Source organism: Mobula hypostoma, chromosome 9 (genome assembly GCF_963921235.1).
Source record: "Mobula hypostoma chromosome 9, sMobHyp1.1, whole genome shotgun sequence".
Classification (NCBI taxonomy): domain Eukaryota; kingdom Metazoa; phylum Chordata; class Chondrichthyes; order Myliobatiformes; family Myliobatidae; genus Mobula; species Mobula hypostoma.
Window position 1 is genome coordinate 83,815,433 of NC_086105.1, and position 26,911 is coordinate 83,842,343.

The 26,911-nt window shown below is 45.6% G+C and overlaps 1 protein-coding gene across 2 annotated transcripts in view; it reads left to right on the forward strand.

The window, feature by feature from the left end:
• Positions 1-26,911, forward strand: part of washc5 (WASH complex subunit 5) — a 202,281-nt gene that overhangs the window by 152,178 nt on the left and 23,192 nt on the right. For both annotated transcript variants that reach the window (XR_010019270.1, XM_063058561.1), the window contains exons 20-21: positions 184-346; positions 8,929-9,031. Coding sequence is in view for 1 of the 2 variants with exons in the window: in XM_063058561.1 (XP_062914631.1) it covers positions 184-346; positions 8,929-9,031 (266 nt within the window). In the remaining variant the exon portion in view is untranslated. The remainder of the gene's footprint in view (positions 1-183; positions 347-8,928; positions 9,032-26,911) is intronic.

Here is a 26,911-nt window from a genome sequence, read left to right on the forward strand (position 1 = left end):
CAAATTAACCTTTGGAATGGCTGAGAAAAGTCAATAGAACAAGCCCTTATGAGCACAAGTCATTTGAATTTTCTCCTCTTGCAGAACCTCAATTGATCCCCTCCAGCAGGGCCTGACTCCTTAGTTCCATTTGGAGTTTCTTTTCTGTGGACTGACCCTTCTACTACATTTCTTTCTGCTTAGAATGACATGCTACATCGACCAGATAAACACTTGGTTTGACCTGAAGTCTCACCAGGAGGTAACCAACAAACAGCTCTTCTCAGAAATCCAGAATTCCTTGGGCACATTTGGGCTAAACGGGCTGGACAGATTGCTCTGTTTCATGATAGTCAAGGAGCTCCAGGTATGTTGCTGCATGATAAAAATATTAGAGAATAGAGGAAGGTATTTGAAGTCCTTGTAAAGCTCTTACCTTGATGCTGTGCACGACAGTCAGCGAGTTAAGGTTTCAAAAGTACAATTTAATGTCAGAGAAATGTATACAATATACATCCTGAGATGCTTTTTCTTCACAACCATCCACAAAAACAGAGGAGTACCCCAAAGAATGAATGACAGCCAAACATTAGAACCCCAAAGTCCCCCCTCCCAGCTCCCCTCCCTCCTGTGCATAAGCAGCAGCAAGCAACTCCCCTCCCCCCACTGGTAAAATAAAAGCATCGGCACCTGCTACCAAGCACTCAAGCATGAGCAAAGCAACAGCAAAGACATGGACTTGCAGTACGCCAAAGACTTCGTGTTTCACCCAGTATTCAACAGACCACAGGTTCTCTCTCCCTCCCTGATAAGGGAGAAAGAGATGTCTCCGTTTCACAGCGAGAGGGGAGACATAATGTACAACTTGCTGGTTTACGATGTTAAAATTCCACCACGTTTTTTCCGAGCTTTGTACCCAAAAAACTGGGCACACAACTGCAGATATTCCGAATCCCCCGATGACACATGGGTCTCCTGTCGTGACACCGACCCTCGATCTGCCCATCTCCAGAGCCCTGAGAACCCAGGCTTCTGAATCTGAGCCAGACTCTTGGGTCGAGCCTTTGGCGTGCTGAACGGTAGTGGTCAGTTGTGAAATTTCGAGAGCGGGTCCCATTCCCACAAAGAGCTGTAGTGAGCGTCTAACTCCAAGTCAGGGTCTTCAAAAGAATCCTGAAAGGGAAAAATAAAGATATTAAAGATGGAAATAGAGCAGTTTCTGAAGATGCAATCAAAGGAGTTGCTGTTTAGCGCCATCATCACTCTGCTCCGCCTTCTATAATAGAGTTATAGAACAATATGGAAACAGGCCTTTCAACCCAACTTGCTCATGGTGCCCGCCAAGCTAGTCCCATTTGCCCGATATGCATCTAAAACCTGCTGATCTATGTATTTATCCAAATGTTGTGTAAATGTTCTTACTGTACCTGACTCAACCACTTCCACTCGCAGCTCATTCCATGTGTAGAACACATTCTTTGTGAAGAGGTTGTCCCTCTGGTCCCTTCTAAATGTTTCAGTTCTCACTTTAAACCATCCCTCTCCCCCTTCTCGTCTCCTCACCTGTCCATCACCTCCCCCTGGTGCCTCTCCTCCTTCCCTTTCTCCCATCGTCCACTCCCCTCTCCTATCAGTTACCTGTCTCTTCAGCTGTTTACCTCACCCACCTATCACCCCTCAGAATCTTGCTTCATTCCCTACCTTCCCCCTCACTTGATCATCTGCCAGCTTGAACTCCATCCCCTCTTCTCATCACCTTATCCTAGTTTCTTCCCCCTTTCCAGTCCTGATGAAGAGTCTCGGCCTAAAAAGTGTGCGTTTATTCCCTCTGTGGATGATGACTGACCTGCTGCGTTCCTCCAGCATTTTGTATGTGTTGCTCAAGATTTCCAGTATCTGTTAAATCTCTTGTGGTTAAACTTATATCCTCAACATTTTAAAACATAAACACGAGGAAATCTGCAGATGCTGGAATTTCAAGCAACACACATAAAAGTTGCTGGTGAACATAGCAGGCCGGGCAGCATCTCTAGGAAGAGGTACAGTTGACATTTCGGGCCGAGACCCTTCATCAGGACTAACTGAAAGAAGAGCTAGTAAGAGACTTGAAAGGGGAAGGGGGAGATTCAAAATGATAGGAGATCGCAGGTGGGGGAGGGATGGAGCCAAGAGCTCGACAGTTGATTGGCAAAAGGGATATGAGAGGATCGTGGGACAGGAGGCTTAGGGAGAAAGAAAAGGGGAGGGGAAGCCCAGAGGATGAGCAAGGGATATAGTGAGAGGGACAGAGGGAGAAAAAGGAGAGAGAGAAAATAAATGTATGTATATAAATAAATAACAGATGGGGTACGAGGGGGGAGGTGGGGCATTAGCGGAAGTTAGAGAAGTCAATGTTCATGCCATCAGGTTGGAAGCTACCCAGACGGAATATAAGCTGTTGTTCCTCCAACCTGAGTGTGGCTTCATTTTTACAGTAGAGGAGGCCGTGGATAGACATATCAGAATGGGAATGGGACGTGGAATTAAAATGTGTGGCCACTGGGAGATCCTGCTTTCTCTGGCGGACAGAGCGTAGGTGTTCAGCGAAACGATCTCCCAGTCTGCGTCGGGTCTCACCAATATATAGAAGGCCGCATCAGGAGCACCAGACACAGTATATCACTCCAGCCGACTCACAGGTGAAGTGTCGCCTCACCTGGAAGGACTGTCTGGGGCCCAGAATGGTAGGGAGGGAGGAAGTGTAAGGGCATGTGTAGCACTTGTTCCGTTTACAAGGATAAGGGCCAGGAGGGAAATCGGTGGGGAGGGATGGGGGGGAACGAATGGACAAGGGAGTCGCGTAGGGAGCAATCCTTGCAGAAAACAGAGGTGGGGGGAAGGGAAAGGTGTGCTTAGTGGTGGGATCCCGTTGGAGGTGGCGGAAGTTACGGAGAATTATACATTGGACCCGGAGGCTGGTGGGGTGTTAGGTGAGGACAAGGGGAACCCTATTCCTAGTGGGGTGGCGGGAGGATGGAGTGAAAGCAGATGTACGTGAAATGGGGGAGATGCGTTTGAGAGCAGAGTTGATGGTGGAGGAAGGGAAGCCCTTTTCTTTATAAAAGGAGGACATCTCCTTGGTTGCGACTCCCTTGTCCTTTTGTCAAGAACCTATCAATCTCTGCCTTAAATATATCCAACGACCTGGCCTCTACAGCTGCTTCTACCAATCATCCTTCTACCTTTCATCAGTTACTTTAAATCTAAACACTCTCGCCCTTCACCCCTCTGCTAATATTTGTGACGAAAAAATCAAGTTATCAGAAAACTGATGCTAATGAGAGAGAGATAAGGGAGACAATGGAGAGACGTTCAAAATGTCAATGAGAGAGAAGCGAGAGATAATGGAAAAGAAACACAATTCAGAATATTGACAGACCGGTTGCTTTGAACCTGAACTGTTTGAAGTGTGATGGACAGGCGATACCCCAGCAGGGGGATAAAACGAACAGGTTCGCTAAGGCACAACACACACCACGAGATCACAAGATAATGAGACCCTGGAAGAGCGGTGTGCCTCCACAAGTTGGTGTGAGTTTGGAGGTCCGGTTCGCGAGAACCGACCATAGACTCACAGGGTGAAAAGGTACGATTGGCGGGAACCTGGTGTGTGTGTCCGCTCTTGCCTGGGCGCCAGGTTCACCGCGGAAGAACAGTCGTATCCGGAACGGAGAGGTCACAGTCGGTGACCACAGCGGGATAGAAGACATAAAAGGGTCCGCCCGAAAGCCAACTGCGAAGAACATCAAAGGTCTGCCTGAATCAAATTTGCATCTCTCTCTCTCTCTCTCTCTCTGCAATGGTACAACAGCGATTACTGCGAACTGTACTAAGCTGAACTGAACTCTGCGTCACTTGAGACTGGTCATTCTCCCCCTAGACTGCGACAGAGCTTGGTTGATTCCTATTACCCTAGTTCTGTGTACATGTGTGTTTTGTCATTGCTAACCTGTTGCATTTATGTCCTTACAATTAGAGTACTGTGTTACTTATTTCTTTAATAAAACTTTATTAGTTTCCAGTAATCCAGACTCCAACTAGTGGTCCATTTCTGCTGGTTTGGCAACCCAGTTACGGGGTACGTAACACTATGCACTCTTGCCCTTCACCCCTCTGCTAATATCTGTCTCCCCTCTCTGAACTACTCATCTCTGCCAAATATCCTCTCATCTTCCTTTACTCAAAGGAGAACAAGCTATTGGATCCTAATGCTCTTGATTCGAAGTTCTTCAGAAGTCAGGAATGAGGCATAGAAGTTGTTGCTTTTGGTAGTTTATTAAGTGTTACAAGAATGAAACAAGAAGATGAAGCAAGAGGGAAAGAGACCATAGTGCCAAGGAAAAGAACAAAGGGAAGAAAGAATAAGCCAATGCGGTTTGCTCCTCTTATACCATTGAATTCCATTGAATTTCCATAACTGATAGACATTACATTGCATAAATTAACCATAAGATTGCCGCTATTCAGATAATGTGATAACCAGGAAGCTTCCAGAAAATACAGAGGAATTGTACCACCAGGAAACAAACATAACTGAACAATTGCCTATACGTTCAAAGATTCAAGATTAGTATATTTATTATCAAAGTATGTATGCAGTCTACAACCCTGAGATATCTTCCCCACAGACAGCCATGAATCAAAGAAAACTATAGAACCTGTTCAAAGAAATCTTCAAGCATGCAAAGTGCAAAAGGAAAGAACAAATTGCGCAAACGGCGAAAAACACAGAAAATAAAACATCAAACTATAAAATCACTGAAATAGTCTAGGAATATTCAGTTCAGTTCAGCACTGTGTTGTTCATTGACTGTAGGCTGCAGAGCCAATTCCGCTTGATCAAAATCGCACAAAATAAGAATGGTAAAAGGAGAAATCTGAAACCAGAAACACATCATAACTTAAACGGCAGAGTCCAATCCACAAACCACGTCAATTAAACCTTGCCCAAGACCCAAGACTCTGACATTATCCTCCGGCAACATTAAGCAAGAATGGGGAGAAAGAAACCAGTCAATTGCAGGCACCTTTCTTCGACAACAGTGAGCAGGAGGGAGAGACCGGTCAAATGCAGGCAGCTGGCGCTGAACACTCTCTCGCCTTCCATTAGCATCCGCATTGATTTCACTCTGGCTTGATGCTTTAGTTGGTGAGATCAGGGAGAAATGGGGCACACTCTAGTTGGCACACTCTGCTCTAAATCTTGCCGAGCTCCCTCAGAGACAGCAAAGTGCCAGATCGCTCAATTGGCCTGAAAACACGCCATCAAAATGTAACTCGCAGGTTTGACTCCTACGCAGTTTAGTAGGAGAATCATATATGAAACTTATCAAGCAGTCATAAATCAAGGCAACTGGACTTGCTGTGTTGTCCAGAAGACGTTTCACCACTTATCTAAGAGGCTTGTTCAGTTTTGATCCACGGTGGGTAGTTTTCCCGTTTATAAACTCTGTGAGTTGTTCAAAGGTATAGCAATCACATATATACCTTTAAACAACTCACTGAGTTTATAAGCTGGAAAACTACCCACCATGGATTAGAACTGAAGAAGCCTCTCGGATGAGTAGCGAAATGTCTTCTGGACAACACAGTAAGTTCAGTTGTCTTGATTTACTTTTGCTTGATATACAATGACCTGGATGACCGAGAACCTTCATATATACGTATAAAAGAAGTAGCTTTGTGAACTGTCTGAGGATGTTGCTGTTGGTCGCATTGTTCGCTGGGGCTATCTTTATAAATGTGTCAATCATAGATAACTGTATAAAATACAAACAAGCATAAGAAAGTTAAACTACATGGAAGAAAACAATTATACAATCCAATTCAAGGTTAAGCACAGCATAGAAGATGCACTGGAGTCTGGAGCAAGGATCTGCTGGAAGAACTCAGAGGGACTACCAACATTGTAAGGGTGTGGGATGTGAGGGGAGGAGTTACAATCGGCCCTCCTTATTTGTGGGTTCCGCATGAGCAGATTCAACCAACCGCTGATCAGGAAAACCTGGAGGCTCTCTCTCCAGCACTCATTGTTTGAGCATGTACAGACTTTTTTTCCTTGTCATTATTCCCTAAACAATACAGTATAGCAACTATTTACATAGCATTTACATTGTATTAGGTACTGTAAGTCAGGGGTTCCCAACCTTCTTTGCACTGCGGACCAGCCGACCCGGGGGGGAGGGGGGGTGTGGGTAGGGTTGCCAACGGACAAGAGTGGCAGTCAAATACGTTGTTTACCCAGAGAAAGACTACAATGACCGTGAAGCCTTGCGTGGGCACCAGTGCGCATGCGTGTAAGTGCCAATTTTTTTCTACAAATCGTTTTTGGCGATTCTGTTCGGGGGGGGGATGTTAATCATGACCGGAATATAGGTGATAAGTGGCTAATACACTCAATTTCGTTTCTAAACGGGTTTATCTAATGAATTTAATATTAAACACACAGTGCATATTTTCCTCCCATGAATATAGTGATAAGTCAATTATCGGGGAGGACAGGGGAGCTTGAAGTAAGTGTTGAATGAACTTCCAGTAGAATTGGTAGAGGCAGGTTCGGTAGTATCATTTAAAGAAAAAATTGGATAGGTATATGGACAGGAAAGGAATGGAGGGTTATGGACTGAGTGCAGGTCGGTGGGACTAGGTGAGAGTAGCGTTTGGCACAGACTAGAAGGGCAGAGATGGCCTGTTTCCGTGCTGTAATTGTTATATGGTTATATAAGTCACTTATAAATCAATAGTATCATAACATTTTAAGTAACGTTTGGATAGTAAACACACAGCACATATTTTCCCCGTATGAACATATAAAATCATTGCAACACACCAATATCGCTGAATCAGTGGGAGCCCTGGGCTTGCTTTCCTGCAACGAGACGGTCCTATCGAGGGGTGATGGGAGACAGCGATACTCGAAGGAGGTTCCTTATGTCCAGTATATTCCGCAATTTAGTTTTCGTTGCATTCATTGCAGAGATACGTTAGAAATGGAAGCAACGTTTTCAGTGCGTTCATGGCTATCTCAGGATATTTAGCCTTGACTTTGATCCAGAATGCCGGCAGAGATGTTATGTCAAATATACTTTTCAGCCTGCTGTCATTTGCAAGCTCGAGGAGCTGATCTCCTTCCTGCGCTGACATGGATGACGCGTGGGTAATGACCTCGTGTTTGTTCAAGCTCAACAGTGGGCGTGACAGGGAATGAGGAAAGGTGCAGCTGACTCATATCGTTTCCTCGCGGCCCGGTAGCACATGCTTTGCGGCCCAGTACCGGTCCTCAGCCCGGTGGTTGGGGACTGCTGCTGTAAGTAATCTAGAGATGATTTAAAGTACAGGCAGTCTTTAAGTCCGATTTGTACGTAAGTCCAAACAGGTACATCCGGTATTATTTAGCGTCAGTTAGTCAAACATTTGTCTTATTATAAAGTATATATTTTACCTTTCTATGCATATATAAACACTTAAGAAGTGTATGTATTTCAATAATTAAACCACTGCGTTGCTTATTGTAGCTTTCCTCGGGGCAGGGCCTTTCCAATGCTCCATTATTCTCTTTATCCTTTAAAATTGTTCCGATCATTGACCAACTGTAGCCTAATGCTTTAACAATGACTGATGGCGTTTCACCTATTTCCGATCGCCTTATTACTGTATTTCCACTTTATTTTCAATCGTGATCGTTTTCTGTCATCGGACAGAAACACGGTGAATTCAGCAGCAGCCGTGGGCGGTGGGTCCAGAGCTCCCCCAGGTCCTAAAGTCCACCTGCACTGAGACAGGTTAAATAAGGGACTTGAGCATCTGCGGGTGGCCCCGGAACCACTCCCCCACGGATAAGGAGGGCTGACTGTACTGATGACATGATGCAGGATTTTGACCAGGATATTGTGCTTTCTCTCCTCAACCTCCTAAGTTTCTCCAGCAGATTTTGTTTCACCATTTGTTGATGTCCTTACTTTGTTAGTAATTGTGAAAGGTAGAAGTAATTGGTAGAGTTGAAAAAAAAGTGCAGACATAATTAGACGAAGTAAAGCTACTACTTTTGCCAGAATGTGAAGATGATAAGGATTTACCACAGTGTTTTAGAATGCTTGACATTTTCCTGAAAATGGAACATGAGTCAGGCCTTTCTCTTTGGAACAAAGGACAATGAGGGGTGACTTGATGGAGATAAGGCATAGATCAAATAGACAGAGACTTTTCCCCAGGGCAGAAATGGCTAATACAAGGGAACATAATTTTAAGGTGATTGCAGAAAATTTCGGGGTGGGAGAGTGGTCAGAGATAGGTATTTTACAGAGGTTGAGATGGGTGTGTGGAACACACTGCCAGGGTGGTAGTAGAAATATATACATTAGGGACATTTAAGAGACTCTAAAATAGGCAGATAGTTCATGGAAACTGGAGTGTTATGTAGGAGGGAAGGCTTTGATTGATCTTAGAGTAGATTAAAGGGTTAGCACAAAATCATGAGCCAAAGGGCCTGTACTGTTCTATATTCTATGTCTTATGCAGTAACTAATCTCAGATTTGATCAGTCTTATTGAGTTTTGCTCTCCTCCAACTAAATTGATTGGAGTTGCTGCTCTGATAAACTGTCTCGTCTCCAAGGTTGAGTGATGGGATGGTACATTTGTGCTGTGTGGTACACTGGACAATCTAAATGCTCCAATTCTTTCCCTTTCCTTGTTTCTGTACATTGGACAAGTACTGTCAATACCAATGCTTTTTGACACAGTTGTTGTTCTGTTTGCTACTTCTTACAAAATTGTATTTTTTTTATATTGCTCATGAGTATGAAATTTTTTTTATAAATTTTGAGTAGTTAAACCTTTGAATAATTCAGCCCAAATGATTGAGTCCAATGAGTGTTTTCAGCTGCCTAAGTATCAATCTCTTGTTTTGTAGACTTTTTTGGACATGCTTCATAGAAATGTGCTGCGGGACAAGTCTGTGATGGACACAATCAAGCCCTTTCAGAATCAGCTGAATCCAATCAAAGGAATAGTGGGTGAGTCATTTAGAAAGAGCGTTCAGAGCTCACAGATTGTGGCCACTTTAATTATGTATACCTGTTCACCTGCCCATTGATGTAAATATCCAATCACCCAATCATGGTGCTATACACAATGCAAAAGCATGCTGACATGGTCAAGGGGTTCAGTTGTTGTTCAGCCTAAATATCAGAATCGGGAAGAAATGTGATTTAAGTGACTTTGACCATGGATTGATTGTTGGTCCTGGACGGCATGGTTTGAGTATTTCAGAAACTGCTGATGTCCTGGGATTTTCATGCACAATAGTCTCTAGGATTTGCTACAGAGAATGGTGCGAAAACCAAAAATGTTCAGTGAGCAGTGAAAATACCTTGTTAATGAGAGAGGTCAGAGGAGAACGGCTGGTTCTCCTGATAGGAATGCCACTGACTGTGTATCGTGCAGCAACTTATATTCTGCTTGCAAATGTGGTTACATTTGACTTGCGCTGATCCAAGATTACAGATGTGGAACACGCTCCGAAGCTGCCGCCTTATTATATATTCACTTGCAGATGTGAGGAATGGAATTATCCTAATTGTTTTTAGGTGGCACGGATGCAATGATTTGAATGCCTCCCTTGTAACTCTATGATTCCAGAAGAATTTTTTTGAAATGATGGGACAGAGCAAGGTTGAAGAAGGCATGGGTGGTGCACTACTAGTTGCTGCGATTTACTGTGCCTCTGGTGTAATCATGTGAGTGAAGAAACCCAGATGCATAGGAGGACCATAGAAACCATAGAAAAAATACAGCACAGAAACAGGCCTTTCGGCCCTTCTTGGCTGTGCCGAACCATTTTCTGCGTAGTCCCACTGACCTGCACACGGACCATATCCCTCTATACACCTCCCATCCATGTATCTGTCCAATGTATTCTTAAATGTTAAAAAGGAACCCGCATTTACCACCTCGCCTGGCAGCTCATTCCATACTCCCACCATTCTCTGTGTGAAGAAGCCCCCCCTAATGTTCCCTTTAAACTTTTCCCCCCTCACCCTTAACCCGTGTCCTCTGGTTTTTTTCTCCCCTTGCCTCAGTGGAAAAAACCTGCTTGCATTCACTCTATCTATATCCATCATCATTTTATATACCTCTATCAAATCTCCCCTCATTCTTCTACGCTCCAGGGAATAAAGTCCTAACCTATTCAACCTTCCTCTGTAACTGAGTTTCTCAAGTCCCAGCAACATCCTTGTAAACCTTCTCTGCACTCTTTCAACCTTATTTATATCCTTCCTGTAATTTGGTGACCAAAACTGAACACAATACTCCAGATTCGGCCTCACCAATGCCTTATACAACTTCATCATAACATTCCAGCTCTTATACTCAATACTTCGATTAATAAAGGCCAATGTACCAAAAACTCTCTTTATGACCCTATCTACTTGTGATGCCACTTTTAGGGAATTTTGTACCTGTATTTCCAGAGCCCTCTGTTCTACTGCACTCCTCAGTGCCTTACTATTAACCCTGTATGTTCTACCTTGGTTTGTTCTTCCAACGTGCAATACCTCACACTTGTCTGTATTAAACTCCATCTGCCATTTTTCAGCCCATTTTTCCAGCTGGTCCAAGTCCCTCTGCAGGCTCTAAAAATCTTCCTCGCTGTCTACTACACCTCCAATCTTTGTATCATCAGTAAATTTGCTGATCCAATTTACCACATTATCATCCAGATCATTGATATAGATGACAAATAACAATGGACCCAGCACTGATCCCTGTGGCACACCACTAGTCACAGGCCTCCACTCGGAGAAGCAATTCTCTAATACCACTCTTTGGCTTTTCATTGAGCCAATGTCTAATCAAATTTACAACCACTCCATGTATACCTAGCGACTGAATTTTCCTAACTAACCTCCCATGCGGGACCTTGGCCTTACTGAAGTCCATGTAGACAATATCCACTGCCTTCCCTTCATCCACTTTCCTGGTAACCTCCTTGAAAAACTCCAATAGATTGGTCAAACATGACCTACCACGCACAAAGTCATGTTGACCCTAATAAGTCCCTAATAAGTCCCTGTCTATCCAAATGCTTGTATATTCTGTCTCTTAGTACTCCCTCCAATAACTTACCTACTACCGACATTAAACTTACCGGCCTATAATTTACCGAATTACTTTTCAATCCTTTTTTAAACAACGGAACAACATAAGCCACTCTCCAATCCTCCGGCACCTCACCTGTAGACAGCGACTTTTTAAATATTTCTGCCAGGGCCCCTGCAATTTCAACACTAGTCTCCTTCAAGGTCCGAGGGAACACCCTGTCAGGTCCCGGGGATTTATCCACTTGTAATTTTCCTCAAGACAGCAAGCACCTCCTCCTTTCCAATCTCTACAGTTTCCATGATCTCACTACTTGTTTCCCTTAATTCCATAGACTTCATGCCAGTTTCCTTAGTAAATACAGACGCAAAAAACCTATTTAAGATCTCCCCCATTTCCTTTGGTTCCACACATAGCCGACCACTCTGATCTTCAAGAGGACCAATTTTATCCCTTACAATCCTTTTGCTCTTAATATACCTGTAAAAGCTCTTTGGATTATCCTTCACTTTGACTGCCAAGGCAACCTCATGTCTTTTAGCCCTCCTGATTTCTTTCTTAAGTATTTTCTTGCACTTCTTATACTCCTCAAGCACCTTATTTACTCCCTGTTTCCTATACATGTCATACAACTCCCTCTTCTTCTTTATCAGAGTTGCAATATCCCTAGAGAACCAAGGTTCCTTATTCCTATTCACTTTGCCTTTAATCCTGACAGGAACATACAAACTCTGCACTCTCAAAATTTCTCCTTTGAAGGCTTCCCACCTACCGATCATATCTTTGCCAGAGAACAACCTGTCCCAATCCACGCTTTTTAGATCCTTTCTCATTTCTTCAAATTTGGCCTTCTTCCAGTTCAGAACCTCAACCCTAGGACCAGATCTATCCTTGTCCATGATCAAGTTGAAACTAATGGTGTTATGATCACTGTAACCAAAGTGCTCCCCTACACAGACTTCCATCACTTGTCCTAACTCGTTTTCTAACAGGAGATTCAATATTGCATCCCCTCTAGTTGGTCCCTCTATATATTGATTTAGAAAACCTTCCTGAGCACATTTTACAAACTCTAAACCATCTAGACCCCTAACAGTATGGGAGTCCCAATCAATATATGGAAAATTAAAATCCCTTACCACCACAACTTTATGTTTCCTGCAGTTGCCTGCTATCTCTCTGAAGATTTGTTCTTCCAATTCTCATTGACTATTGGGTGGTCTGTAATACAATCCCACTAATGTGGCCATACTTTTCCTCCTTTTTTAAATCTTTTTATTGAATAAGTATACAAAAAGGTAAGCCATATAGGCACTAATACACTGTTAGAATATAATAAAATTACAGAAGATATTAATACAAAAAAAAATAATACAAACAATGTAATTTAAACATAACGTACCAAGGTAACATAATAGTATACTAATTTTTATATATATATCAAAAGAGAAAAGGAAAAAAAAACCCACTGTGCAACTAACTAAAAGCAAGGAAAAGCAAACAGAGTTAAAAAACTTAAAATCACGTCCTCAATCCCGACCTCCATTAAAAACAGTAAAAAAACAAGAAGGGTATACTTTTCCTGTTTCTCAGCTCCACCCATAAGGACTCAGTAGACAAGCCCTCTAATCTGTCCTGCTTGAGCACTGCTGTAATATTTTCCCTAACAAGCAATGCTACTCCCGCACCTTTCATTCCTCTGCCTCGATCACATCTGAAACATCGGAACCCTGGAATATTAAGCTGCCAGTCCTGCCCGTCCTGTAGCCAAGTTTCACTAATAGCTATAACGTCATAATTCCACGTGTCAATCCACGCCCTCAACTCATCTGCCTTCCCCGCAATACTCCTAGCATTGAAATATATACACCTCAGAAGATTTTTACCACCACTCACAACCTTTCTATTAGCGGATTTGCTTGAACTTTTAACATCATTTATTTTCACCCCAGCCACACTGTCAGCTCTGGCACTCTGGTTCCCATTCCCCTGCAAATCTAGTTTAAAGCCTCCCCAATAGCACTAACAAACCTCCCTGAAAGGATATTGGTCCCCCTGTAGTTCAAGTGTAACCCATCTCTCTTGTACAGGTCCCACCTGCCCCAGAAGAGGTCCCAATGATCCTGAAATCTGAAACCCTGCCCCCTACACCAGTTCCTCAGCCACTTGTTCATCCTCCAGAGCATCCTATTCTTACCTTCACTGGCACGTAGCACAGGTAGCAATCCTGAGATTACCACCCTTGAGGTCCTGCTTTTCAACTTCTTACCAAGCTCTCTATACTCACTCTCCAGAACCTCCTCACTCTTCCTTGCTATGTCATTGGTACCGATGTGCACCACGACATCTGGCTGATCACCCTCCCACTTCAGAATGTCATGCAAGCGATCAGAGACATCCTTGGCCCTGGCACCTGGGAGGCAACAAACCATCCTGGATTCTCAGACCACAGAACCTCCTATCTGCACCTCTAACTATCGAGTCCCCTATCACTACCGCTCTCCTCTTTTTCCACCCTCCCTTCTGCACTGCAGAGCCAGACTCAGTGCCAGAGATCCGGCTACTGCAGCTTGTCCCAGGTAAGTCATCCCCCCACCAACAGTATCCAATGTGGTATACTTGTTGTTGAGGGGAATGGCCACAGGGGAACCCTGCTCTGCCTGCCCTTTCCTCTTCCCTAGCCTGACAGTGACTCAATTTCCTGTCCTCTGCTCCTTTGGCGTAACTACCTCCCTGTAGCTACTATCTATAATCTCCTCATTCTCCCGAATGATCCGCAGGTCATCCAGCTCCTGCTCCAGTTCCCTAACGCGGTTTATTAAGAGCTGCAGCTGGATGCACTTCTTGCAGGTGTCGTTGTCAGGGACACCGGAGGGCTCCCTGACTTCCCACATCCTGCAAGAGGAGCATTCCAACATCCTGCCTGGCATTCTCTCTACTCTAAACAATCTGAACAAAAAACTTACTGGAACCTACCCTGGCCTCTCCCTGTTCTCACCGAAGTCTGTTGAGCCAAAGCAGTCCCACTCTGACTCAGTCCACTCCGACGATGGCTGCTGTATATGGTGGTCTGCTTTTAAATCTTGGCGCGCTACGTCACGCGCCTGCGCGGCGCAGACTCTTCTCCCTGAGCAGTGTTTAAAAAAAAAACGACTTTTCTATCCGATTTATTCACTCCCTTCTTCTCAGCTGCTTGCTTCGACTGAAACAAGAACCGTTGAAAATTTCTCTTTTTAAACCTTGGCGCGCTACGTCACGCGCCTGCGTTGACATTATACATTTTTCTATTTAAAAGCTGTGATGGATTCTGCTCACGTTTCTTACAGGGCATCTCATTTCTGATGAGCGTAGAGCATTACAGCACAGTACCTTGGTCCATTATGTTGTGCTGACTTTTTAAATCTGCTCTGAGATCGATCTGACTGTTCCCCCCTACGTAGCCCTTCATTTTTTTCTATCATCCTTATGCTTATCTAAGTTTCTTCAATGTCCCTCATGTGTCTGCTTCTCCTACCACTGGTCACAGGGCATTCCACACACCCACCACTCTCTGTGGGGGGCCGGGGGGGGGGAACAACTTGCGTCTGACTCTTCCAATCACCTTAAAATCACCCCCTCATATTAGCCATTTCCACCCTGTGGGGTGGGGGGGGGGGTGGTCTCTGGCTATCTACTCAATCTCTTATCATCTTTTAGAAACATAGAAAACCTACAGCACAATACAGGCCCTTTGGCCTACAAAGCTGTGTCGAACATGTCCTTACCTTAGAACTACCTAGGGTTACCCATAGCCCTCTATTTTTCTAAGCTCCATGTACCTATCCAGGAGTCTCTTAAAAGACCCTATCATTACCACCGCCAGCAACCTATTCCACGCACTCACCACTCTCTGTGTAAAAGAAAATTGCCACTGACATCTCCTCTGTACCTACGTCCAAGCACCCTAAAACTATGTCCTCTCATGCTAGCCATTTCTGCCCTGGGAAGAAGCCTCTGAGTATCCACAGGATCATTGCTTCTCATTACAGGTTTCCCCCGCCATCCGAAGGTAGAGTGTTCCAATGAAACGGTTCCTAAGCCGAAATGTCGTAAAGTGAAGAAGCAGTTACCATTTATTAATATAGGAAAAATTTTTGAGCGTTTCCAGACCCAAAAAATAACCTACCAAATCATGCCAAATAACACATAAAACCTAAAACAACAGTAACATATAGTAAAAGCAGGAATGATATGATAAATACACAGCCTATATAAAGTAGAAATACATTTTGCAATCCTTGAAGCACTGTCTAGCGCAGCGAAAATCTCACCCATGCGCTCTCAGCAGAAGCACTCTCTCCAGTAACCTTTAAGCTATGAGGCTGCCAAATCATACCAAATAACAAATCATACTAAATAACACAAAAATACACAGCCCATATAAATTAGAAATACTTTTTGCAATCATTGAAGCACAGTCTAGCGCAGAGAAAATCTGACGCATGCACTCTCGGTGGAAGCAGTGTCGGCGCAGGCGCTGTCGGTGGAAGGCACTGTCGGCGCAGGTGCTGTCGGTAGAAGGCACTGTCGGCAGAAGTCACTGTCGGCGCAAGCGCTGTCGGCGGAAGGCACTGTCGGCAGAAGTCACTGTCGGCGCAGGCGCTGTGGTGGAAGGCACTGTCGGCGCAGGCGCTGTCGGCGGAAGGCACTGTCGGCAGAAGTCACTGTCGGCGCAGGCGCTGTGGTGGAAGGCACTGTCGGCAGAAGTCACTGTCGGCGCAGGCGCTGTGGTGGAAGGCACTGTCGGCGCAGGCGCTGTCGGCGGAAGGCACTGTCGGCAGAAGTCACTGTCGGCGCAGGTGCTGTCGGTAGAAGGCACTGTCGGCAGAAGTCACTGTCGGCGCAGGCGCTGTCGGCGGAAGGCACTGTCGGCAGAAGTCACTGTCGGCGCAGGCGCTGTGGTGGAAGGCACTGTCGGCGCAGGCGCTGTCGGCGGAAGGCACTGTCGGCAGAAGTCACTGTCGGCGCAGGCGCTGTCGGCGGAAGGCACTGTCGGCAGAAGTCACTGTCGGCGCAGGCGCTGTGGTGGAAGGCACTGTCGGCGCAGGCGCTGTCGGCGGAAGGCACTGTCGGCAGAAGTCACTGTCGGCGCAGGCGCTGTGGTGGAAGGCACTGTCGGCGCAGGCGCTGTCGGCGGAAGGCACTGTCGGCAGAAGTCACTGTCGGCGCAGGCGCTGTGGTGGAAGGCACTGTCGGCGCAGGCGCTGTCGGCGGAAGGCACTGTCGGCAGAAGTCACTGTCGGCGCAGGTGCTGTCGGTAGAAGGCACTGTCGGCAGAAGTCACTGTCGGCGCAGGCGCTGTCGGCGGAAGGCACTGTCGGCAGAAGTCACTGTCGGCGCAGGCGCTGTGGTGGAAGGCACTGTCGGCGCAGGCGCTGTCGGCGGAAGGCACTGTCGGCAGAAGTCACTGTCGGCGCAGGCGCTGTCGGCGGAAGGCACTGTCGGCAGAAGTCACTGTCGGCGCAGGCGCTGTGGTGGAAGGCACTGTCGGCGCAGGCGCTGTCGGCGGAAGGCACTGTCGGCAGAAGTCACTGTCGGCGCAGGCGCTGTGGTGGAAGGCACTGTCGGCGCAGGCGCTGTCGGCGGAAGGCACTGTCGGCAGAAGTCACTGTCGGCGCAGGTGCTGTCGGTAGAAGGCACTGTCGGCAGAAGTCACTGTCGGCGCAGGCGCTGTGGTGGAAGGCACTGTCGGCGCAGGCGCTGTCGGCGGAAGGCACTGTCGGCAGAAGTCACTGTCGGCGCAGGCGCTGTGGTGGAAGGCACTGTCGGCGCAGGCGCTGTCGGCGGAAGGCACTGTCGGCAGAAGTCACTGTCGGCGCAGGTGCTGTCGGTAGAAGGCACTGTCGGCAGAAGTCACTGTCGGCGCAGGCGCTGTCGGCGGAAGGCACTGTCGGCAGAAGTCACTGTCGGCGCAGGCGCTGTGGTGGAAGGCACTGTCGGCAGAAGTCACTGTCGGCGCAGGCGCTGTGGTGGAAGGCACTGTCGGCGCAGGCGCTGTCGGCGGAAGGCACTGTCGGCAGAAGTCACTGTCGGCGCAGGCGCTGTCGGCGGAAGGCACTGTCGGCAGAAGTCACTGTCGGCGCAGGCGCTGTGGTGGAAGGCACTGTCGGCGCAGGCGCTGTCGGCGGAAGGCACTGTCGGCAGAAGTCACTGTCGGCGCAGGCGCTGTGGTGGAAGGCACTGTCGGCGCAGGCGCTGTCGGCGGAAGGCACTGTCGGCAGAAGTCACTGTCGGCGCAGGCGCTGTGGTGGAAGGCACTGTCGGCAGAAGTCACTGTCGGCGCAGGCACTGTCGGCAGAAGTCACTGTCGGCGGAAGGCACTGTCGGCGCAGGCGCTGTCGGCGGAAGGCACTGTCAGCGCAGGCGCTGTGGTGGAAGGCACTGTCGGCGGAAGGCACTGAAGGCGGAAGCACTCTCTCCAGTGACCTTTAAGCAACGAGGCTGCCAAATCATACCAAATAACAAATCATACTAAATAACAGAAAAATACACAACCTATATGAAGTAGAAATAATGTATGTACAGTGTAGTTTCACTTACGGGAATTGGGATGGTGTGTTAGGCTGAGTCATCGGAAATTGGGGTGGTGGGAGGTAGAGGAGACTGGGGTGTCATCTCATTGTAGTCTGTTTCCATTAGGGCAGCCAGGTCATCTTCTTCTATGTCTGCCTGCCTCGATGTCGAAGGTCGAGGTTTGTCGTCTGCTGTGGCTGATGTGCAAGGCTTGAAAAACGACAGTATACTTGACTGCTGAGTCTCGTGCATTTTTCTATCATCCAGTTCTTTGTAAGCACTCAAAACATCCTGCAAACCTGCCCTAAACCTACATGCCCTTTCAAAATTAAAGTCATACTTTTCTGCAATCATTGCAGCACTGTCAATCGCAGCGAAAATCTCATGCAACTGCTTCACGTTCAGTCCCTGGACGACTTCATTTTGGCTACTGCGTTCGGTTTCGATTGTTATCCTTTCCTCTTGTAATTGCCTCAGCTCTTCATCTGTCAATTCTTGGTCATAGGATGCCCAAACCTCTTCAACATCATCTTCGTCAACTTCCACAAACCCAGCCTCCTTAGCCAAGCTCACTATTGTCGTATTTATTGTTGATGGTTCGAAGCCTTTAAAATCGTTCACTGCTTCAGGACATAGTTTCCTCCAAACGCCATTTCTCATCGAGACTGTTAGCCTAACGAGAGCATCTCCAATGTTGGCGATTGCCAATTTTATATTGTATTCTTTCCAGATCTCTTGCAAAGACACTTCGGAGTTGCCCTCTCTGTCAATGGTACTTACAATAAAACGCGTCACATTTTGCGTATAGCAAGCCTTAATTGTGGCTATTAGGCCTTGGTCACACGGCTGCAGCAACGATGTTGTATTCGGCGGTAAGAACGCAACACGAACGTTACCGCCATACTCAGTAATGGCAGGCGGATGAGCAACACAATTATCGACAATCACAAGACACCTATTATCGAGGTTATTTTCTCTACAGTATTTTTTTAACAAAAGGACTAACGTATCTGCTCATGTACTCAGAAAAAAGCACTTGGGTGTTCCAAATGCTTGGATGTGAACGAAACACACAGGAAGTGTTTTCTTATCAACGTCTTTAAGTGCCCTCGGATTTTCTGAATGGTACATTAGTAGAGGGTTAAGGACAGCATCACCAGTGGCGTTAATAATAGGCATTATGGGAAACCTGTCCTTCGATGCCTTGTGTCCCTTAGCCTGCTTTTCTTCTTTCGAAATAAATGTCTTACTCAGCAATTTTTTCCAATAAATTGCAGTTTCATCACAGTTAAACACTTGTTTATACGAATAACCACCTTCTGCAATTATTTTCTTCAGTTCTGCTGGGAACCTTTCGGCAGCTTCAGTATCAGCTGGAGCACTCTCTCTGGTAAACGTTAAACTATGAAGCTGCCCTCGCCTCAGAAACCGATCAAGCCACCCGTGACTACCTTTAAATTCCACTTTCGCAATGCTTCCATCACCATCGGCCAGTGCTTTCTGTTTCAGCTTATTAAAAAGACTGACTGATTTCTCCTTAAGTATAAGATAACTTAAGAGAACGCCACATTTTGTACACCCATCAATCCACTCAAACAATAGACTTTCCATTTTATCCATTACTGGATGCCGACTAAGAGAGACCACTTTGCTACGAGCAGAACCAACAGTAACATCCGCAGCTTTCAAGATTTTTTCTCTCTGCATATAAATAGTGCGAATGGTGGATGCAGGCAAGTTCAACGCGCGGACAATGTCCTTACTTTGTTCACCACGATCGAAACGCTTAATTATGTCTAGTTTTACGCTAAGTGTAACACCCTTACGAGCTCTTTTAGGCTTTTCCGATACCTTCAAACTCATCTTATTAACAGATGCACAAAATAAATCGAGATAAAGCACGTGTTTAAGCAATGGCGGCTAGAATGCAGTGGTGGGGGAGGAGCTTGGCTGCTCGGGGCACGCGTTGCTTTTTTCGCACGCTGCCATTTTTCGTGTGCTGCTTTTTTCATAACAGTGAAAAAACCTTCTGTTAGCGAAAACAAGGTACTAATGTAGGTCTTTCATAACAGTGAGGTTTTGTAAAGCGAACATTCGAAAAGCGGGGGACACCTGTATCTCGTACACCTCTATCAGGTCACCTCTCATCCTCCATTGCTTCAAGGAGAAAAGGCCGAGTTCACTCAACCTATTCTCATACGACATGCTCCCCAATCCAAGCAACATCCTTGTAAATCTCCTCTGCATCCTTTCTATAGTTTGCCAATGCACTGTATGCCTTCCTAACCACAGAGTCAACCTGTGTAGCAGCTTTGAGTGTCCTATGGACTCGGGCCCCAAGATCCCTCTGATCCTCCACACTGCCAAGAGTCTTACCATTAATACTATATTCTGCCATCATATTTGACCTACCAAAATGAACCACTTCACACTTATCACTAGAGGAGAAATGGGTTAAAAATTCTATATCTGAATGCACGAAGTGTCAGAAATAAGGCGGATGAGCTTGAAGCTCAGGTGCGAATGGGTAACTATGATGTTGTTGGGATAACGGAGACATGGCTGCAGGGGGATCAGACCTGGGAATTGAATGTACAAGGGTATACGTGCTATCGAAGGGACAGAAAGGTGGGCAGAGGGGGTGGAGTAGCCCTGCTGGTGAGGAATGAGATTCAGTCCCTTGCAAGGGGGGACATAGAATCAGGAGAAGTAGAGTCAGTGTGGATAGAACTGAGGAACAGTAAGGGCAAAAAGACCCTAATAGGTGTTATTACAGTAGCATGGATATTGGGTGCAAGTTGAATAGGGAGTTAACAATGGCATGTGGCAAAGGAAATGTCGCAGTAGTTATTGGGGATTTCAACATGCAGGTGAACTGGGAAAATCAGGTTGGTACTGGACCCCAGGATAGGGAGTTTGTAGAGTGCCTACGGGATGCATTTATGGAGCAGCTTGTACGAGAGCCAACCAGGGATAAGGCTATTCTGGATTTAGTGTTGTGCAATGAACAGGATTTGATAAGTGATCTTGAAGTAAAGGAGCCATTAGGAGGTAGTGACCATAATATGATAAGTTTTTATCTGCAAGTTGAGAGGGATAAGGGCAGATCAGAAGTGTCAGTACTGCAGTTGAACAAAGGAGACTATGGAACCATGAGGGAGGAGCTGGCCAAAGTTGACTGGTCGGATATCCTAGCAGAAAAGGCAGTGGAACAGCAGTGGCAGGTATTCTTGGGAATAATGCACAAGGTGCAAAATCAGTTCATCCTCCGGAGAAGGAAGGATTCAAAGGGGGGAAGGTGGCCACAGTGGTTGACAAAGGAAGTCAGAGATAGCATAGCATTAAAAAAACAAGTATAACAGAGCTAAGGTGAGTGGGAAGACAGATGATTGGGAAATTTTTAAGGAGCAACAGAACTTAACTAAAAAGGCAATACGGGGAGAAGAAATGAGGTATGAACGCAAGCTAGCTAGGAATATAAGGGAGGATAGCAAAAGTTTTTTTTAGGTATGTGAAGAGAAGGAAGATAGTTAAGAACAATGTTGGGCCCTTGAAGAATGAATTGGGAGAAATTGTTATGGGAAACAGAGAAATGGCAGACGAATTTACTAAGTACTTTGGATCTGTCTTCACTAGGGAAGACACAAGCAATCTCCCAGATGTATGGATGGGACAAAGACATAGGGTAACAGAGGAACTGAAACAGATTGACATTAGGAAGGAAACGGTGATGAGTAGACTGATGGGACTGAAGGCTAACAAATCCCCAGGTCTAGATGGTCTGCATCCTAGGGTACTAAAGGAGGTGGCTCTGGAAATTGCAGATGCATTGGTGATCATTTTCCAATGTTCCTTAGATTCAGGATCAGTTCCTGAGGATTGGCGAATGGCTAATGTTATCCCACTTTTTAAGAAAGGAGGGAGGGAGAAAACAGAGAACTATCATGCTAACTATGTTAGCCTAACATCAGTAGTGGGGAAGATGCTAGACTCCATTATTAAAGGTGAAATAGCGGCATATCTTGATAGCAGTGATAGGATTGGGCCGAGCCAGCATGGATTTACCAAGGGCAAATCCATGCCCTTGTGGGATGCCACAGGGCTCGGTATTGGGACCACAGCTGTCTACGATTTACGTCAGTGATTTAGAGGAAGGCATTGTGAATAACATCAGCAAGTTTGCTGATGATACTAAGCTGGGTGGCAGTGTGACATGTGATGAGGATGTTAGGATAATTCAAGGTGACTTGGATAGGCTGGGTGAGTGGGCAGAAACTTGGCAGATGGCGTTTAATGTGAATAAGTGTGAGGTTATTCACTTTGGGAGCAAGAACAGGAAGGCAGATTATTATCTGAACGGTGTGGAGTTAGGTAAGGGAGAAATACGAAGAGATCTAGGAGTACTTGTTCATCAGTCTCTGAAGGTGAATGAGCAAGTGCAGCAGGCAGTGAAGAAGGCTAATGGAATGTTGGCCTTTATTACAAAGGGAATTGAATACAAGAGCAAGGAAATCCTTTTGCATTTGTACAGGGCCCTGGTGAGACCACACCTGGAGTATTGTGTGCCGATTTGGTCTCCAGGGTTAGGGAAGGACATCCTGGCTGTGGAGGAGGTGCAGCGTAGGTTCACTAGGTAAATTCCTGAGATGTCCGGACTGTCTTACGCAGAGAGGTTAGAGAGACTGGGCTTGTACACGCTGGAATTAAGGAGATTGAGGGGGGATCTGATTGAGATATACAAGATTATTAAGGGATTGGACAAGATAGAGGCAAGAAATATGTTCCAGGTGCTGGGAGAGTCCAGTACCAGAGGGCATGGTTTAAGAATAAGGGGTAGGTCATTTAGGACAGAGTTGAGGAGGAACTTCTTCTCCCAGAGAGTTGTGGAGGTGTGGAACGCACTGCCTCAGAAGGCAGTGGAGGCCAATTCTCTGGATGCTTTCAAGAAGGAGCTAGATAGATATCTTATGGATAGGGGAATCAAGGGTTATGGGGACAAGGCAGGAACCGGGTATTGATAGTAGATGATCAGCCATGATCTCAGAATGGTGGTGTAGGCTCGAAGGGCCGAATGGTCTACTTCTGCACCTATTGTCTATTGTCTATTATCTGGGTTGAACTCCATTTGCCACTTCTCAGCCCAGTTTTGCATCCTATCAATGTCCAGCCCTCTAAACTATCCACAACACCCCCAACCTTTGTGTCATCCGCAAATTTACTAACCCATCCCTCCACTTCCTCATCCAGGTCATTTATAAAAATCATGAAGAGCAGATCCCTGAGGTATACCACTGGTCACCGGCCTCCATGCAGAATATGACCTGTCAACAACCACTCTTTGCCTTCTGTGAGCATGCCAATTCTGGATCCACAAAGCAATGTCCCCTTGGATCCCATGCCTCCTTGCTTTCTCAATAAGCCTTGCATGGGGTACCTTATCAAAATCCATATACACTACATCTGCGGCCTTGCTAAAATCCATATACACTACATCTGCGGCTTTACCTTCATCAATGTGTTTAGTCACATCCTGAAAAAATCAATCAGGCTCGTAAGGCACGACCTGCTTTGACAAAGTCATTCTGACTATTCCTAATCATATTGTGCCTCTCCAAATGTTCATAAATCCTGCCTGTCAGGATGTTCTCTATCCACTTACCAACTACTGAAGTAAGACTCACTGGCCTGTAATTTCCTGGGCTATCCCCACTCCCTTTCTTGAATAAGGGAACAACACCCGCAACCCTCCAATCCTCCGGAACTTCTCCCGTCCTCATTGATGATGCAGAGATCATTGCCGGAGGCTCAGCAATCTCTTCCCTTGCTTCCCACAGTAGCCTGGGGTACATCCCACCCGGTCCCAGTGACTTATCCAACTTCATGCTTTCCAAAAGCTCCAGCACATCCTCTTCCTTAATATCTATATGCTCAAGCTTTTCAATCCACTGCAAGTCGCCAAGATCCTTTTCCGTAGTGAATACTGAAGCAAAGTATTCATTAAGTACCTCTGCCATCTCCTCCAGTTCCATACACACTTTTCCACTGTCACGTTTGATTGGTCCTATTCTGTCACATCTTATCCTTTTGCTCTTCACATACTTGTCTAATGCCTTTGGGATTTTCCTTAATCCTGTCCGCCAAGGCCTTCTCATGGCCCCTTCTGGCTCACCTAATTTTGTTCTTAAGCTCCATCCTGCTAGCTTTATAATCTTCCAGATCTTTATCATTACCTAGTTTTTTTTTTAACCTTTCATAATCTCTTCTTTTCTTCTTGACTAGATTTACAACAGCCTTTGTACACCACGGTTCCTGTCGCTACCATCCTTTCCCCGTCTCATTGGAACGTATCTGCACAGAACCCCACACAAATATCCCCTGAACATTTGCCACATCTCTGCCATACATTTCCCTGAGAACATCTGTTTCCAATTTATGCCTCCAAGTTCCTGCCCGATAACCTCATGTTTCCCCTTACTCCAATTTCTCTGACTTGTCTATTCCTATCCCTCTCCAATGCTATGGTAAAGAAGATAGAATTGTGTTCACTATCTCCAAAATGCTCTCTCACTCAGAGACCTGACACCTGAGCAGGTTCATTTCCCAATACCAGATCAAGTACAGCCTCTCCTCTTGTAGGCTTATCTACATATTGTATCAAGAAACCTTTCTGAACACACCTAACAAACTCCAGCCCATCTAAACCCCTCACTCTAGGGAAATGCCAATCAATATTTGGGAAATTAAAATCTCCTCCAGTCCTTTCCAGAATCTGTCTCCCTATCTGTTCCTTGATGTCCCTGTTACTATTTGGTGGTCTTTAAAAAACACCTAGTAGAGTTATTGACCACTTCCTATTCCTAACTTCCACCCACAGAGACTCTGTAGACAACCCCTCCATGACTTCCTCCTTTCCTGCAGCCGTGACACTATCTCTGATTAGCAGTGCCATGCCCCCACCTCTTTTGCCTCCTTCCCTGTCCTTTCTGAAACATCTTTAAAACCTGGCACTTGAACTAGCCATTCCCTCTCCTGCTATATATATCTTTTACACCTCTATCAAATCACCTCTCATCCTCCTTTGCTCCAAGGAGAAAAGCCCTAGCTTGCTCAACTTATCTTCATAAGATATGCTCTCCAATCCAGGCTGCATCCTGGTAAATCTTCTCTGTATCCTGTCTAAAGCTTCCACATCCTCCCTCTTATGTGGCGAACAGATCTGAACGCAGCATTTCAAGTGGGTTAACTAGGGTTTTATACAATGTAATATATCTTGCGTTGTCTCCTGATGAGCAATCAATATTACAACCATTCTGTCATTTGTTCTATTCAACAACAGAAGGCAGATTATTTGATATGTAGCTTGTTTTTTTGTACTGTACTTGCTGGAGTTAGAAGAATTATGGGTGATTTCATTGAAACCTATTGAGTATTGAAAGGCATTGGTAGAGTGGATGTGGAAAAGTTTCCAATAGTGGGGTAGCCAAAGATGACGGACACAGCCTCAGAATAGGATCTCCCTTTAAAACAGAGATGGCAGGATTTTTTTTACCCTAAGGGTGGTGAATCTGTGGAATTCATTGCCACAGACGGCTGTAGAAGCCTATTCATTGGGTATATTTTAAAGTGGAAGTTGATTAGGTTCTTGATTAGTAAGAGTGTCAAAGGTTTCAGTGATCAGGCAGGAGAATAGGGTTGAGAGGTGGAGCAAATTCGATGGGCTGAATTACCTAATTCTGTTCCTACGTCTTGTGTCTACTATAAATTTTGGATCATTAAGTATGGGACTGTTCAAAGTTGAATGTACGTTTATTATCAAAGTACATATATGTCACCATATACAACCCTGATTCATTTTCTTGCAGGCATTCACAGTAAGTTCAAGAAAATACAATAGAATCAATGAAAGATCACACCTGACAGGACAGACAAACAGCCAATGTGCTAAGGATAACAACCTGTACAAATATGAAATACAAAATAATAATAATAAACAAACCATAATTATCGAGAACACGAGATGAAGAGTGAGTGAGTCCATAGGTTGTAGGAACAATCCAGTGATGGGGCAAATGGATATGAATGAAGTTATCCTCTCAACAACCCGATAGCTGAGGTGTAATAACTGTTCCTGAGCCTGGTAGTGTGGGTCCTGAGGCTGCTGATGGCAGCAGTGACCTGGGTGGTGGAGATCTCTGATGATAGATACTCTTTTCCTGGACAACGCTCCATGTAGATGTGCGCAATGGTGGGGAGGGCTTCACCTGTAAAGAACTGGACTGTGTCCACTACTTTTTCTTCCTTTTCTCTTCCTGGGCATTGGTGTTTCCATACCAGTCTGTGAGGCAACTAGTTAGGATGCTCTTCCCTGTGCATCTATAGATGTTTATCCAAGTTGTAGAAATCATGCCCAATCTTTGCAAACTCCTAAGGAAGTAGAGGTGCTGCAGTGCTTTCTTCGTAATTGCACACATACTGGGCCTAGGACAGGTCCTCTGAAGTGATAAGACCTAGTAATTTAAAGTTGCTGACTCTCTCCACCTCTGATTCCCCGGAAGAAGACTGGCTCATGGACCTCTGACTACAGGAAGGGGAAAACAATAACTAGCTTCCTGCCCTTGCTGATATTGAGTGAGAGGCATCACTCGGCCAGGTTTTCAATCTCTTTCCTATATGCTGATCTGTCATCTTTGATTTGGCCAACGAAAGTGGTGTCATCAGCAAACTTCATTATGTTTGTGGAAGTTGCTTCTTACTGTGAGCTTAGAGAGACCACACTGTCCTGACTTTTATATATTTTACAGTAGTCTGCTAATTACTGGCCTGACAGCCAGAGTTCTGGCCCACTGATCCTGAAAGGAGTTCAGATCCCACTGTCACTGCCAGAGGATTAAATTATAAGACCATAAGACAAAGGAGCAGAAGTAGGCCATTCGGCCCATCGAGTCTGCTCCGCCATTTTATCATGAGCTGATCCATTCTCCCATTCAGTCCCACTCCCCTGCCTTCTCACCATAACCTTTGATGCCCTGGCTACTCAGATACCTATCAATCTCTACCTTAAATACACCCAATGACTTGGCCTCCACTGCTGCCCGTGGCAACAAATTCCATAGATTCACCACCCTCTGACTAAAAAAATTTCTTCGCATTTCTGTTCTGAATGGGCGCCCTTCAATCCTTAAGTCATGCCCTCTCGTACTAGACTCCCCCATCATGGGAAACGACTTTGCCACATTCACTCT